Source organism: Ceratotherium simum, chromosome 25, assembly GCF_057802395.1.
Source record: "Ceratotherium simum simum isolate JZ-2026a chromosome 25, ASM5780239v1, whole genome shotgun sequence".
NCBI classification, from domain to species: domain Eukaryota; kingdom Metazoa; phylum Chordata; class Mammalia; order Perissodactyla; family Rhinocerotidae; genus Ceratotherium; species Ceratotherium simum.
Genome location: NC_141924.1, coordinates 10,830,169 through 10,846,238, shown reverse-complemented (window position 1 = coordinate 10,846,238; position 16,070 = coordinate 10,830,169). Strand labels below are relative to the sequence as shown.

Below are 16,070 nucleotides of genomic sequence, written 5' to 3'. Positions count from 1 at the left end.
ATTCATGAACAAATATGTACTGTGTATCAAACACTGCTGGCCTCAAGGACACAGCAGTGGATGAGCCCAACTGCCCCCAGGAGCGTGTGTTCAGAGGTTAGTAGAGGGGAGATGTGAACAAGGTGGGGTTGCAAGCTACTTGGGGCCCCTGTAAACTCCTCCCAGCAGCGTGAGCTCGCTTCAGATCTTGGCTGCACAACTTACCCACGTGGTGACCTTGGGCTGGTTACTTAACCTCAGCCCCAGTTTCTTCGTCTGTAAATTGGAGATAACAATATGACTGACCTCACGGGATTGTTATTGTGAGGACTAAGGGAATTAATACGTGTAAAATGCCCAGCACATGGTACGCACTCACTATATGTCAGCTAGTCTTGTGGGTACTCAACGACTGGGTAAACACCAGACATGTTTAAGTCATACGACTTTTGTAAGTGAAATAAGTTGGGATTTTCATAGTTCTGTGCTGTCATCCTAGGAAGCTGCAGGGCCTCCATTACTCATCATCCCCACTATATTGGGGTGATGAGTTTATGTCCCCATTTTTGTAGGGGAAGGGTAGCCGGTCCAGAAGTGAAATAGCTAGTTGCCGAGTCTTTGTGGGAGACAGGTGACAGGTGAAATAACTTGACTGAAATGTTGGCAGAGCTCAGATTCTCCATCCCTAGTCCTGCCTGCCAGGTCATTCTTCCTTCTTCCTTTAAAAAAAAAAAAAGTAACCATTTTTAAGTGCATAGTTCAGTAGCATTAAGAATATTCACATTGGGGCCGGCCCTGTGGCATAGCAGTTAAGTGCTCGCTGCTCCGCTGTTGGCGGCCCGGGTTCGGATCCCGGGCGCGCACCGATGCACCGCTTCTCCGGCCATGCTGAGGCCGTGTCCCATATAAAGTGGAGGAAGATGGGCACGGATGTTAGCCCAGGGCCAGTCTTCCTCAGAAAAAAGAGGAGGATTGGCATGGATGTTAGCTCAGGGCTGATCTTCCTCACAAAAACAAAAAAAACATTCACATTGTTGTGTAACAGATCTCCAGAGCTGTTTCTTCTTGCAGAATTGAAAGCCTATACCTGTTAAACAACAGCGCTCCTTCTTGGTTGCACTGAGGAGCCAGGCGCTCTCGCCCTGTCAGGTGGGGTTGCTGTCTCCTAGTAGGCTCCCAGCTAGTGCGGGAGAACCTGAGTGGAGGATGTGCACAGGAGAAGCAGTTTCAGCTGGACCAAGTTAGGTGTTAGCATAAGTCCTTGTATCTTCCAGTTGGACTTGTGGATGCTCTCTCCTTTTCCAGGTCGCCTGGTCTGACATCCCCTGGTCCTTGGATGTGGGGGAGTGTATTGCACTAGAGCAGGAAAGCCTAGTCACAAGCCTGCTCAACTGAACAGTGTTGGTCTTCAGCCCAGGACAGCATCAGTGTGAGTTCCAGAGGCCATTCTTAGCTCTGTCTCAGAAGGGGAAATGTAACAGAGGACAGTCTGAATTGCTGGCTGCCTTCTGGAAGTTGACCTTTTGTCCTGTGGATGGAATCTTTTTTTTTTTTTTTAATAAGTTTTGTTTTTTTTTGTTATTTTATTTATTTATTTTTCCCCCCAAAGGCCCAGTAGATACTTGTACATCATAGTTGCACATCCTTCTAGTTGCTGTATGTGGGACGCTGCCTCAGCATGGCCGGAGAAACAGTGCGTTGGTGCGCGCCCGGGATCCGAACCCGGACCGCCAGCAGCAGAGCATGTGCACTTAACCGCTAAGCGACAGGGGCCGGCCCCTGTGGATGGAATCTTAAAAGACTTAATGATAGCCCACATTTGTGGAGTCCTTTACAGTTTATAAAGTGTTCACATACAGTGTTTGAGTAGATGTATTTTCCTCACTTCCACCCTCTGATTTAGGCCTTGCAGGCGTCATTATCCCCTTTTCATAGCTGAGAGGTTAAGTCACCCAGCTAATAAGTCAGGGCCCAAAGGCAAGTACTCAGTCTCAAGATTTCTGAGTCTAAAACCCAGGCTCTTTTCTCTTATGCCACGTCACTGCCTCACTCTTACCAGTCATCAGATGGGCCAAGGACTAAATGGCCCAGCAAGGCTCCTCTGGCTTCTGCTTGGGAGAGGAGGAGCCATTCTGGTCCTGCTGCAGCACATCCCAGGATCATTTAGGGGGTGCCTGCCTCCATTGCTTCCCTACAGTAAATACATCACTAAAGGTTCTTCTGTTTTGTTTTGTTTTAAAAAAATAAAACAGTGGTCATTGTTATGTGTGGGGAACCATGTATATTCTACTTTTTCCTGATTGGATTAGTGTGCTCAGCTGAGTTCTTGCCTGACCCCACCTGTAAATACAAAGTTTAACTCTTCTTCTTGGCCTTGCTTGCCTCTGTGCATTTGGAGTGGGAATGTATTTCAACTGGCCAAGTAGTCTCTCAGTATGTCCCAAGGGCCAGCCCGGTGGCGTAGCGGTTAACTTCACGCGCTTCGCTGTGGCGGCCCGGGGTTCGCAGGTTCAGATCCCCGGCGCGCACCGACGCACCGCTTGTCAAGCCATGCTGTGGCGGCGTCCCATATAAAGTGGAGGAAGATGGGCACGGATGTTAGCCCAGGGCCAGTCTTCCTCAGCAAAAAGAGGAGGATTGGCATCGGATGTTAGCTCAGGGCTGATCTTCCTCACAAAAAAAAAAGGGGGGAGTCAATATGTCCCTAAACCTGAAGCTTCTGTTGCCTGTAAAAGGTGGAGGAAAGAAAAGTGTCACCAAGGTTGTAAACTCTAGTTATGGAAAAAATATTTTTGGACTTGACAACGACTTTTAGTTAACTCAATTGCTGGAATAAGTAGAGTCTGAAATATTTCTTTAGATATTTCACAAGATGTGAAACTAGCAATACCCAGGTGTAACGGTATTAGAAAGCATGTTACTTTGCACTGGAAGACGCGCCCAGAGATCCTGTCTTTCCATCCTCCCACGCTGGGTCTGTTGGGACCCTGAATGGGGGTATACAGCTGTGTTTCTCCCTGTGTGATTCCTGGGGTACAGGACACGGGAGTCAGAAGAGAGGAGCAGTGAAGAGCACTGTTCAGATCTGAACCACTGCCACCCTTCATCTGGGTTGGGCCCCAGTTCAACGCCATGGGAAATGGGCTTATTTGGGGACTAGGAGAACTTCAATCAGGATGAGTCCATTGTTGCCAGGGAGCAAGTGTGTGCCCGCCTCGCTGGAGCACTGTACGGGAGGCCAGCCTCTTCTGTATTGTGCCTGTGAGCTCCTTTTAGGTGACCACATTTTTAGTTCATTTTCCAAGTGCATTTGAGCAGATGGATTTTTTTTTCCCCAGTTAACAGACAAGTCTGCAGGGTCCATTGTGTTTATTCTCAGTCTCACAGTGCTAGCCTCACCTGAGCTTGTCGTCCTCCTGCACACTTTCCCCAAGAAACAAAGCATTTGTCACGTAGGAGTGTCCCCAGAGAGTTTTCATCTTTGGACCTTTCTCACATATGGACTTGTAGTTAGGTCTCCATCTGCACAGTGTTTGGTCCCTGTTATTTTGTGTGTGTGTGTGTTGTGAGGAAGATTAGCCCTGAGCTAACATCTGTTGCCGTTCCTCCTCTTTTTTTGCTGAAGATTGGCCCTGGGCTAACATCCGTGCCTGTCTTCCTCTATATGGCACGCCGCATGGCTTGACAAGCACTGCGTCAGTGTGCACCCGGGATCCGAACCCCAGGCTGCTGAAGTGGCACGTGCGCACTTAACCACTGCGCCACCGGGCCGGCCCCGTGTGTGTGTGTTTTTGCACAAGTAGATAGAATAGGCACAGTTGGATTTGGGCAAGGAACTCATACTAGGAGTTGGGAGCCCTGAGTTCTGGAGATGGCTCTGCCATTCCCTTTCTCTGGGACTTCTGGCTAGTCACCTCCTCCTGTGTGAAGTGATGCGATGGGATTAGATGAGCCTCCTTTAATCTAATCTATTAGACTAGACCTTCTCAGATCTAACCTTCCACAAAATAATGGCCAAGTGATCAAAGCAGGATCTGCATTATCACGTTGGGAAGGGGTAGGGAGAGGGTAGTGTTGCATGGTGGGTACTTCACTCTAATGCAAGAAAGGATTGACAGTGAGCTAATGCTTTCCATAATCTCAGTAGGTTGGTGGAGAGGTTTTCCCATAGTCAGCGTGATCAGTTCCTCCCTCTTGCATCCAGATACGTCATGGGACGTGATACCTCCCTCTCAACCCTAGAGCACGCGGTGCTCGAGGCACGAGGATTTGGGTTGCTGGCACTCAGAGTACCCTGAACTTGTTGGGGCCTGGCCTGATGGGGGAGGCAGGAGGGACGGTTCCTGAAGTCCCAGGTGGTGACGGCTGTGTTCTGCCTTCATCCTCAGGTGAGCAATGGCAGGCGCTGGTGAGCGCAAAGGCAAGAAGGATGACAATGGCATCGGCACGGCCATTGATTTCGTGCTCTCCAACGCCCGGCTGGTGCTGGGGGTGGGGGGAGCGGCCATGCTGGGCATCGCCACGCTGGCTGTTAAGCGGGTAAGTGCCTGCAGCCAGGGCCTGGGGTGGGAGGGGTGGGGAGGCTGCCTCTGCGAAGGGGAGCTGACCTGGAGCAAGACTCGGATACTGCTGACAGGCATGAAACTTGGTAATCTGGCATTATTAGACGCAACCCTGAGAGAATTCAGTGAGTCTGCTTCTGGGACTCTGCCCTAAAGAAATTGTTGGAGCTACAAATAAAGAAGTTGATCCCAGTGAGTAAAAAATTGCAAATAACCAAAAGATCCTTCCTTGACTATCTTACTTAAAATAGCAACAACCCCACCATACATACACTTCCTCTTTCCCTTTGCTACCTTATTTTTCCAACATTTATCTCTGTCTGCATACTTTGTATTCAACTTGTTTATCATGTATTGCCTGTATCCTCCTTGTAGACTGACAACTCCACGAGAGTAGGGATTGGCTCTCTGGTTTACTGCCTGATTGTCAGAAACCTAGAACATTGCCTGGCACATAGTAGCCGCTCAATAAGTATTTGTTAGATAAATGAATCCATGTTCCACATTGTGGTACATTCATAAGGTACAACGTTGTATGGTCAGAGTGTACCATAGTGTTGAACACGGATTCATTTTTAGTGATGTGGGGAAATGATAAAAGTGATAAGTGAAAAAATCAGGTTTCAAAAGTATGTATAGAGTGTGATCCTAATTACATAAATAGATATTTTCAGAAAGAAATATACCAAAATATTAACAGTTATCTCTGGGTTATGACATTATGTATAAATCTGTTTCTTATTTACATCATTTAGTATTTCCTGAGATTTTCTGCATGGAGCAAAGTATTGCATAATCTAGAATAAAACAAAGTTATCGAAAAACAGTAGTTGCACTCACTAGGGCAAAGCTGCCGGGAAGGAGGGAAGCAGAGGGAGGAAGGTGTGTGTGCCGGTCCTCTCTGCTGTTTCAGATGTATGACAGGGCAATCAGTGCCCCGACCAGCCCTACCCGCCTGAGCTGTGCAGGGAAGAGGAGCTGGGAAGAGCCAAACTGGATGGGCTCCCCCCGGGTGCTGAGCAAGGACATGAGGACAGGCCTGAGCCGGTCCCTGCAGACCCTTCCCACAGACTCCTCGGCCTTGGACGCAGGTGAGAAAGGCTGTTACCCCGCTGGGGCTTATCTCTAAGCAGTCAGTGCTACCCCTGCATTCAGCAAACCTTCCTTGAGCACATATGTGCCAGGCACCGTGCTAGACTGGCCTTTTGTGCCAAGCCCTTCTCCTTTCTGGGGCGGAGGCAGCCATGGAGCAAGCAAGCATGGGAAGAGCTCACGTGCCTCTCTCTCTTGCCTTGGCAGATACATTCTGCCCACCCCGACCCAAGCCATTGGCCAGGAAGGGCCAGGTAGACTTGAAGAAGTCACGACTCCGCATGTCCCTGCAGGAGAAACTTCTTACTTACTACCGGAACCGGGCAGCCATCCCTGCTGGCGAGCAGGCTCGGGCCAAGCAAGCTGCTGTGGACATATGTGCCGAACTCCGGAGCTTCCTGCGGGCCAAGTTGCCTGACATGCCACTTCGGGACATGTACCTGAGTGGCAGCCTCTACGATGACCTGCAGGTAACAAGGCGGTTCTCACGGAGGGTAGGGTCGGGTACTGACCAAGATCAGGTACTTCTCACTAGTGCAGTTGGTACAGAAGACCAGTGTCCCAGGCTTGCCCAAAAGACAGGTCTCCCTGCTTCTGAATTCTGCACATTGCAGTAGCATTTGGAGATCCCTATCTTGAGTCTTCTTTGATCCTTTCTTGTTTTTTAGTCATACTCACAACTTCTAGGAAGCTGTAAGAACCCTCCTTCTTCCTATATTCTTGTCCCCATCTCTCTTTTCTAGTTTTCTCTCTTGGGTCTTCAAGGCACGGGGGATGTCACGTGTTCTGTGTCCAGAGATGATGTGGCATATGGAATGAGCACGGACTCTGGTGTCCGACAGACCTGAGTTTACATCCTCACACTGTGTGAATTGATGCGGTGACATGAACGAATTCTCAGTTTCCTTTATTGTTGGGGGAACACAAGATGGCAGGACCTGTGTTTGGGGAAGCTTGTCTCTTGAGCAGATTAAGTCCCTCAAAATCTTTTTAATTCTGCTCCGACAGGTGGTGACAGCTGACCACATCCAGCTCATCGTCCCCCTAGTGCTGGAGCAGAACCTGTGGTCGTGTATCCCTGGCGAGGACACCATCATGAATGTCCCTGGCTTCTTCCTGCTTCGTCGTGAGAACCCGGAGTACTTTCCTCGTGGCAGCAGTTACTGGGACCGTTGTGTAGTGGGGGGCTACCTCTCCCCAAAGACAGTGGCAGACACGTTTGAGAAGGTAGTGGCTGGCTCCATCAACTGGCCGGCCATAGGGTCCCTCTTGGACTATGTGATCCGACCAGCACCACCCCCAGAGGCCCTGACGCTGGAAGTGCAGTATGAGCGTGACAAGCATCTCGTCATTGACTTCCTGCCATCAGTGACCCTTGGTGACACTGTCTTGGTGGCCAGACCACACCGGCTAGCCCAGTATGACAACCTGTGGCGGCTGAGCCTGCGTCCTGCTGAGACAGCACGCTTGCGGGCTTTGGACCAGGCCGACTCAGGCTGCCGATCTCTGTGCCTCAAGATCCTGAAGGCCATATGCAAGTCCACTCCAGCGCTGGGCCACCTCACTGCCAGCCAGCTCACCAACGTCATCCTCCACTTGGCTCAGGAGGAGGCTGACTGGTCTCCAGATATGCTGGCCGACCGATTCCTGCAGGCTTTGAGGGGACTCATCAGCTACTTAGAGGCCGGAGTCCTGCCCAGCGTCTTGAACCCCAAGGTGAACTTATTTGCAGAGCTCACCCCTGAAGAAATAGACGAATTGGGATACACTCTCTATTGCTCATTGTCTGAGCCGGAGGTGCTGCTGCAGACGTAGGGCAGGTGAAGGCCAGAGTGGGTGTCAGGTGGTCGGGCCCTGGATTCTCCGTTAGAAACACTTGGCTACATAGTTGGTGCCTCACAGGGTCCCTAGGTGCCTCCTGTCTCGCTGGTCATCGCCCCGGGCACTTCATGCTGATTAGAATGATGTCTCTTGTCTCCTGTTTTCTCACCCAGCCCTTTCTATTTTTGTTACCAAACACTGTGCTTCCTACTCCTCCCCTCCTCCCCCTTGTTCCAGGCTGATTTTTCTGGAATGAATTGAGAAGGTGGAGCACTGGCCTGAGCTCTTGAGACCACTTGGTGTTTTGCATTTTGGCCCAGGTTTTCTGCTCCTGTCTGTCCTGCCCTGCCCTTTGGCCTGTTCCTTTTCAGTGTCTTCTCTCTTTTCCTCTTGTTCAAGCCTTCTGTGTTGCTCTTTTCCCTGGAGCATATCTGCCTAATCAAGATGTTGCCTTTTAGTTGAATGTCACTGAAGTTATGATTGCATGTTTCCAAGCTGAACTCTGCAGAGAGTGCTCAGACAGTATTTAGGGTTTCTGGGGGTGAAACTGGGCTGAGAGCTGGCCTTTGACCCAGGTTGCTGGAGAATAAGCCCGTTCTCCCCACCTCCTGACCAACTCCATCCATAAGGACTGAGCAGGTCTCGTGGGAACAGTGTTACTGACCACACAGCAGTGAGGGCTCAAGATAAACTGGATGCAAAGTCACTTGGAGATTGTGTTTCTTAGCGGCCATCAGGGAGAGCGCAGAGTGGGGGAACGGGAGGTGGTGAAGGGGGCTGGGGGAGGGTCTGTGTGCCTCTCGTCTACGCCACATCTGCACCACTGTGTGCAGGGGTCAGACAAGGACGGAGGCAAGGGGCTGCCAGGGCAGCTCCTCTGCACGAGAGCGCCGTTGTTCACCCCCTTCCTTGCCTTATTGCCAATTAGGACGAGGCCTTCAAGGACACAGCCTTAGCAGTAGAGGCTGAAGGGAGGCTGACAGGTGGCTGAACGTCAGCTGGAAAATCCAGTCACCAGCTGGGGCTCAGTGACTTGTTTCTGCCCTGTCAGGCCCTGCCTTCCTAGGATGTCGCCTTAGAGCAGGAACAGGCCCAATAGCCAGCCCTTCATTCCCCAGTGCCTGCCATAGGAGTGAGCGGGTGTTTGCGGAGCTCTCCAGGCACCTCCAGAGGCCAAAGGCAAGCACACGTGCACACACCTCTTCCCCACCCTGCCTCAGCCAGCACCTGGGGAGAACGGTGCTACCTAGGAAGAGAGCACGCGGATAACACAGATGAGAGGGAGGTGGGTGCTTCCCACGTTCCTTCTTGTTTCCCGCCGCTCAGATCGCACTGTTTATTGCAATGTAAAAGTCTCCTGACTGTGGGGAGGAGTGTTCAATACACAATGTCAGCACATCTTCTTGTTTTGTGTTTTTTTTCCTGATTGTGGCAAGAGGCTGATGATGATTCTGTTTCTGATCTGCCCATCCAGTATTTTGTTCTCCTCCCATCAAGTCTTATTATTTTTCTATTCTTACTACCTCTCCATCAGTGAGGTTCTGGTGATGCTCTCTGCAGCTGTCTCATTCCTTCCCAATGACAGCGACATGAAATGACTCTTTAAATAGCACTGAAACCTCAGCTGCCCTTTGAATTTAGGGTAGAGATTCCTGTCCCCTTTTTGTCGTGGGTTAGGAGGTTGAGAACTAGGGTTAACCTTGGCTATGTGTGGAGAATCTTCCTGCCTCTTCTGTCATATATATGCGAGGGTTCCTTAAAGTGGTTCAGTTGTTTCATTTGTATGAAGGTATTAAGAGAGAATGAAAAAAATAAAGCCCAGAACCCTGAGAGAGATGCTCCACCCTGGCTGTTCATCAGAATCAAATTGGAGTTTTAAAAAATCTCTATGCCTGAGTGCTGCCCTGCTGATTGGTGTAGAGGGTGTGTGGTGGAGCATGGCATTGAGGGTTCCCATGCCCCCATCTGGTGTCCATTAGAGGGAAGGGAGAGGGGAGGACTGACCAAGTGTTGCAAAAGCATGGGTTATTCTTCATTGTGAGAAAGGATTTGGTTTTCCTGATGTGAGCATCATACAACCTACAGTTTTCCCACGCTGGCATCTCTGATTACATTCCATATAAAACATTGGAAGGAGAGCTCAAAAAAGAAAAGATTTTAAAGACCAAGTCCCAAAGTATCAAAGCCAAGTGTAATTGTGGTTTGAGTTTATCTCTTCCCCTAAAGAGCATCTTTCTAAGGGCATCTCTGTCTCTTAACTATGTTTCACGAAACCAAAAACCCTAACTTTACCATTTCACAAGCAAGAGCTTCTTAGTAGTCCTCAGAGCTAGAAGCAATGGGAATTCTCGGCCCTGGTCCTGGTGGGTTTGCTGGCAAGCCTCATCATAAAACATGGAAGACAGTCAAGTGCTTTGAGATTCTTGGATGGAAGAGGGCAACATTTGCTCCCTCCCCCTTTTTTTAATCTTTGGGGAAAGATGCAGTGCCTTTCCCTGCTGTTCTGCCTCTCCACTCAGCAATTCCCACTTTGCCTGAAGTACTAGTGTCTGCTCCGACTTCTTTATCTGGAAACTTTTTTGCACCATCTAGGTTAGCAAACCACTTAGCCTAATGCTTAAAAAATATACTCATCATCTTGAAAATCTAATCAATTCCAAAGTGTCTTTTGGTTTTCCCTGTTGCCCTTTCCTAAAAAATGAGTTCAGGACAGCAGTGTTTTTCTCCATATGCTTGGTCGTTGACTTTTTTTTCAAATAAAGAAATAATCAAAGCTCACGTTTGGAAAAGCTGTGTTGAGGCCTGTCTTTCCTCCTGGGTCTTGGCCCCTGGTAGTCCACCAGTTCACACTCCAGATGAGCTGATTTTACTCCCTTGTACTCCGCTCAAGCTGAGAGCACAAATGATTTTGACGAGGAATCAGCTTCAGGATCAAAAGGTCCTGGAGAGGCCCCGAGGGAGCTCTGTAAAGAGGGATCCCGGCCCGTGTCCAGAGCCCTCTGCCATCTTCCTCGAGACTGTGACCCTGGCTGAGAACTGCTGCTCTCAAGGGAACCCGCTCTTCCTGCTGTGAAGCTCAAGGCCAAAGTGAATGGTAGGACTGTACTTAGGACTAGAGCTGTGAGGCTGTAGCCCTTTTAGACACTGCTGATTCTAAGTGGCCAAAATACCACAGATGTGGGTTATGGGGTTAACCGCATATAACATGTTATTAAGTTTTTCATTCTGACTATCTCGTAGTCTTTAAATTCTTGGTCCCTAAAGCCAAGTCCACAATTTACTTCCAGTCACTTGCCTGCCCTTGTGTAGCAGTTGATGTGTTTACTGGTCGATGTGGAATCAGTCACCATCTTTTTTGTCCTGTGTTGGCTAGGTCCCTAGAGAAGCAGCTTAGCCCTGAGGCTCAGAGAACTGCTATCCTTTTTCTTCTTGAGGGAGGAAATAACGCTGGGGAACATGATGTCCTTCCACAGCGTGGGAAGAAGAAAATAAAAGTCTCCTTTCTAACAGCTTTGACTTTTGTATGTGGTATGAAGCATTCTCCTACAGAGGTGGGACTGGTTCTCCATGTTCAGCTAGGAAAACCTTTGAAGTGCTTGATCTGGGTCTCCATAATAGAAGGGATGGGACAAGCAGCCACTGGAGTCATTCTTGCATGACCTCTGCAGTGTCAAAACTGGGGCTGTGTTGCTTTCTTTACTTCTCAACCGTCTGCATGGTCATCCATCAGGAGCACTGACAAGTCTTGATACAGCAAAAGGAGGACATGCCCCGTGGGTCCTTAGTTACGCCTTGGAAGACTTCTGTAGTGGCTCAGGGATGCGTACTGCCTGTGCTCTGAAAGACTAGATGAGTTCTGTATATCTTGACATTCGTGATTCCCCAAGGGGAAAGAAAAACCACACTTAGCATCCACTATGCTTTGCATATACCAGTTATTTATAGTTGCGTTCATCTCAGTAAATAACAGGAATCCTCTGAAGAAGCAGGATGATGTAGTGGAGATGGGGAGCCGGGACTGGGAGGTCAGGGTCAGAAGACCTGGGTTCTAATAATAGTAATAATAGCAACCATTTATTGAGCACTTATCACAGGTGCCAGGCCCTTTTTGCTCAGTGCTTTACATGTATGATCGTACTTTTTTCTAAGGATAAGGATACTCATCATTAGCTTCATTTTACAGATGAGGAAACTGAGGCTCAGTGAAGATCAAGTCACTTAACCAAAATGTCTCAGCTAATAAATGGAAGAGCCAGGATTCTTTTGGGTTTGCCCCTAAAGTCTATTTTCTAACCCTACCCCATACTGCCTCCACTGGGAGCTCTGTGACTTTGGGCAAGGCATCTCATCCCCATAGTCCTCAGTTACCATTGTAAAGAAATTGCTGGGCTAGACTGAAGCAAGTCAATGAATGGTCTCTTGTTATCCAGGACAGTGCTGCCCAAATCTTTCAACATCACAGCCCTCATACAAATAGTATTTGTATGGCCCGCTGAAATGAATGGAGGCAGAAACTCAAGGTCTCTGCCTCCACAGGGCCTGACTGTGGAGGGGCCCGGAGGATGGAGAAGAGCTTTCTCCCTGCTCTTCACAGCTCCCCAGCAGGGAGAGCAAATGGCTGCCCAGACCCAGACTGCGGCTTCCAAACTCGTGAACCCCTGCAACTGGGCGTGGCTCTCAAGCTTCTCCTCGCAGGGCCATTAGGAGGACTCGCTGGGAAGTGGTTATGCCTGGGAGTTACAGACTTGGGAGCTACCTGACACTACCCTCGAGTGAGAGGTACCAGCTGAAAAAACCCTCTCTCTTTGTTCTTAGGGGAACTGAATCTATGTAAACCACAAGAATTTCCTGTGATAGGTTGCATACTGTTAAAAAAAAAAGTCCAGCTGAGTACATTTAAAGATCTAATAGACTATTCAAGGATTCATGAATCTGGCAGCATCCCATCTAGCAGACAGAAAGGAGCTACAAGAGCTGAACAAAATGGGAGACTTTTATAAGGAGGTGGGACAAGGAAGTTACTAGCAAAGAGTTCCTGTTTCAGGCAAGGTCACCTTCCTTTGGGGGACGGCCTCACTAGTGCAGACGGGAAGTTCCAGGCCGACGGGAAGAGGGGTACATTCCGGGAAAGGCAGAAACTGCAGTTAAGTGTAGTCTCAGTTCCCTGACGTGGGCTTAACACCAGTGACGCCATTTTGGGCCGTTGTCTCTTTTTTTAACAATAATAGAACAGCAAGCTTATATTTTAGCAGGATGGACATGTAAAAATACAACAGGTCGGGCTGTAGGATTAGGCGTCTTGGCACTCACTCGAGAGTCCGGAGTGAGGACGCAGAGCGGGCCTTTGGCGGTGGGTGGGCCCGGATCGGTGATCTCCCGACGGAGGCCCTCATCCCGCCTCCCAGCTACTGCAGGGCTTGCCGTGGTGAGAACGCACACGAAATGGCATGTTTTGCCTAGTTTCACCTTCGGCCCTGAACCTGGTCGCTAGTTCGGAGCTCACTGGGGGCGACAAGAAGGGACCGCAGGGGTGGGGGCCTGATACCACCATTTGGGAGGCACTGGGCCAGAGCGGCCCGGGGTAAGCGCCGGCGCAATCATGGCCGACTACGGGTGGGCCGGGCCGAGGCCACTGCAGAAGGGTGTCACCCAGAAAGGCCAACAGATACCACAGCCCAGCGGCGGGAACCCCACCGGCCGCTCCGCCCCTTCCGGCTCAAACCCCGGGCTCCATCATCAAGCAGCCCTCCCACCTCAGGGCCTGAGCCAATGGGAGCTCGAGATATATATGACTCATCATGCCTGACCAATCAGCTCAACGCGCGCTCTCCGCCAGCATCTCGCGCGATAACCAGGCGGCCTCGGACTTCACAATAAAAACCTTTGGTATGAAAGACCTCCCCCCAGCTCCCTTGTCGAAGCTAACACCGGAAACGAGGCGTGTCTGAAGGATCCCTCCGCGGGCCCCGGCGGCAGGGAGGGAGGGTGACGCTTTGATCTTAGAAGCCTTGTAAAATAGTGCGCCTTCTGCCTTTCTTGAAGCCTTGAAAATAACTCATTTTCTCCTCACAGGTACGCCCTGGACATAAAAGTCGTAGGCTGGAAACAGTAGGGGCGTCGGTAGATGAAAACGAGTGGGTGGCCGGCGAAGTCACGTGACCACGCGGAAGGATGTGCTCTGCGATGCGTCCCCGCGGAGGCGGAGGCTATAAAGGGCCCGCGGGCGCGGCGTCGCCATTTCGCCTCCTCTCTCCTGCAGATGTAGCTTGTTTCGTGTGCCCTCGTTCCCTCCTTTGCTCCCGCACGTTCGCGGACGCCATGGCGTATTAGAGGCAGCAGTGCCTGCGGCAGCGTTGGCCTTTGCAGCGGCGGCAGCAGCACCAGGCTCTGCAGCGGCACCCCCCACCGGCTTTAGCCATGGCGTAAGTATGGGGCGGCCGCCTGCCGTGCGCCCCTGGGCGGAGGGGGTTCTCGGCGGCCTGGGCGCGGCCTGCGGCCGGGCGGTGTCGCGGAGGGGGAAGCGGTTTTACAAGCGCCCGGGACGCGTGGCCGGTGTTTGGGCGACGCCGGCGCGCCTGGGTCGGGGAGCGCGGCCCGGCGCCGCGGGGAGGAGTTCTGGGCGGCCTGTCCCCCGATTCCGCCGGGGTCCCGCCCGCGCCCGGCTAGCGTGGCGGCGCCAAGATGGCGGGGGCGGCAGCGGCGTGAGTCACGGGCGGGGCGGGGCCAGGCGGGGCAGCGCCTTCCTCTGGTGGCCGGCGGAGGGACGGCACAGCCCGCGAGGGCGTCCATCTTGTGCCACCTGACCCTGAGCGGGAGGGGGCGCGATGGCCCCGGGGCCCCGTGTCTCTGGTTCTCAACAGCCAGGCGGAGTGGCGATGTGGCCTTGCCGCCCCGTGGGTGGAAGGACGGGAGTTCAGACCGGCCGAGCTCTAATGCGACTCGGTTTCTGGTTTCTCTCCAGGCATTTCACGGCATCCAGCAGCAGCGTTGCTGTAACCGACAGAGAAACCTTCGAGTTAAGCACATTCCTCGATTCCAGCAAAGTCCCGAAACATGGCCGAGATGAGCTTCCTGAGCAGCGAGGTGTTGGTGGGGGGCTGGATGTCCCCCTTCGACCAGTCGGGTTTGGGGGCTGAAGAAAGCTTAGGTCTGTTAGACGACTACTTGGAGGTGGCCAGGCACTCCGGACCTCATGGGTTCTCTGGCGACAAGGCTAAGGCGGGCTCCTTCGAATGGCTGGCTGTGGATGGAGTGGTCTACGCCTCAGACAACGGTACGGGTGAGTGGGTGTCCTGTATCTACCGGGGGTGTCTGTGATGGGGGCTTGCTGCCCTGTGCGTCTGACTCGGTTGGTTCTCTTGCAGAGGATGCCTTCTCCGGGACAGATTGGATGGTGGAGAAGATGGATCTGAAGGAGTTTGATTTCGATGCTCTGTTGGGTGTAGATGACCTGATACCAGATGAGCTTTTGGCCACGTTGGATGACACGTGTGATCTCTTCGACCCCCCAGTCCAGGAGACTAATAAGGAGCCCCCTCAGACAGTGAACTCAATTGGCCATCCTCCAGAAAGTTTAACAAAAACCGACCAGGTTGCCCCTTACACCTTTCTGCAATCTCTTCCCCTTTCCCCAGGGGCTTTGTCCTCCACTCCAGATCATTCCTTCAGTTTAGAGCTAGGCAGTGAAGTGGATATCTCTGAAGGAGATAGGAAGCCAGACTCGACTGCTTGCGGTACCGTGATTCCTCAGTGCATAAAGGAGGAGGATGCTAATTCAGATAGTGATAGTGGCATCTGTATGAGCCCGGAGTCCTCTGTGGGCTCTCCCCAGCGTAGCCCCTCTCACTCGGGGGGCTCTCCAAGTAGGAGCCTGCTGCCTCCAGGTGCCGTCTGTGTCTCTGCTCGCCCCAAACCCTATGACCCTCCTGGAGAGAAGATGGTAGCTGCAAAAGTAAAGGGTGAGAAACTGGATAAGAAGCTGAAAAAAATGGAGCAAAATAAGACAGCAGCCACTAGGTATCGCCAGAAGAAGAGGGCAGAGCAGGAGGCCCTCACTGGCGAGTGTAAGGAGCTGGAGAAGAAGAACGAGGCTCTGAAAGAGAGGGCAGATGCCTTGGCCAAGGAGATCCAGTACCTGAAAGATCTGATAGAGGAAGTCCGCAAGGCAAGGGGGAAGAAGAGGGTCCCCTAGTTCGGGTAGTCAGGAGTGTGCTTGTACATAGGCTTGTGCTTAAGCTTGTGTGTTGTAATAAATTATTTTGTAGTGAAAGTACTTCTGCGGACTGTTGCCTATCTGGTTTCTTGCCTCAAATAACTCAGTCAGCATTGTTGTAGCCATGTTCTTGATTTGCCCGGTGTGAACAGAGGGCAAGGGGGGTCAAGTTTCAGACGTGAGCCCAGGGCGAGGTTTTTTCCCCAGCCTCATTGGGTCATAGGTCAGCATCAGTGGTGATGTTCATTGGACCCTTTTGGGCCAGAGCCCACACAGGAGGAAGCTAGGTGTCTTGCTCAGAAAGCTGGCGTGGGGCTGGGAGTCGGCCTGAGGGAGCAACAGCCTGGGCTCCACCCGTTTCCTCCCTATCACAGCCCTGTGCCAACATCTGTCAGTGATCTACC

At 51.4% G+C, this 16,070-nt stretch overlaps 2 protein-coding genes across 4 annotated transcripts; both read left to right on the top strand.

The window, feature by feature from the left end:
* Positions 1 to 4,371: 4,371 nt before the first annotated feature.
* MIEF1 (mitochondrial elongation factor 1) lies at positions 4,372 to 10,963 on the top strand. Of its 2 annotated transcripts, XM_087448900.1 has the most exons (5): positions 4,372 to 4,518; positions 4,646 to 4,733; positions 5,455 to 5,632; positions 5,841 to 6,103; positions 6,642 to 10,963. In XM_087448900.1, exons 3-5 carry the CDS (start codon positions 5,455 to 5,457, stop codon positions 7,446 to 7,448), a joined length of 1,248 nt encoding a protein of 415 aa, XP_087305026.1. In that variant the 5' UTR covers positions 4,372 to 4,518; positions 4,646 to 4,733; the 3' UTR covers positions 7,449 to 10,963. The 2 variants fall into 2 exon arrangements, with proteins under 2 accessions (XP_087305026.1, XP_004437934.1); XM_004437877.3 differs by lacking the exon at positions 4,646 to 4,733 and having other exon boundaries at positions 4,375 to 4,518.
* Positions 10,964 to 13,666: 2,703 nt separating this feature from the next.
* On the top strand, positions 13,667 to 15,726 carry ATF4 (activating transcription factor 4). 2 transcript variants are annotated; one of them, XM_087448901.1, is made up of 3 exons: positions 13,667 to 13,876; positions 14,416 to 14,727; positions 14,819 to 15,726. In XM_087448901.1, exons 2-3 carry the CDS (start codon positions 14,508 to 14,510, stop codon positions 15,643 to 15,645), a joined length of 1,047 nt encoding a protein of 348 aa, XP_087305027.1. In that variant the 5' UTR covers positions 13,667 to 13,876; positions 14,416 to 14,507; the 3' UTR covers positions 15,646 to 15,726. The 2 variants fall into 2 exon arrangements, with proteins under 2 accessions (XP_087305027.1, XP_004437935.1); XM_004437878.3 differs by having other exon boundaries at positions 14,416 to 14,733.
* Positions 15,727 to 16,070: the final 344 nt, after the last annotated feature.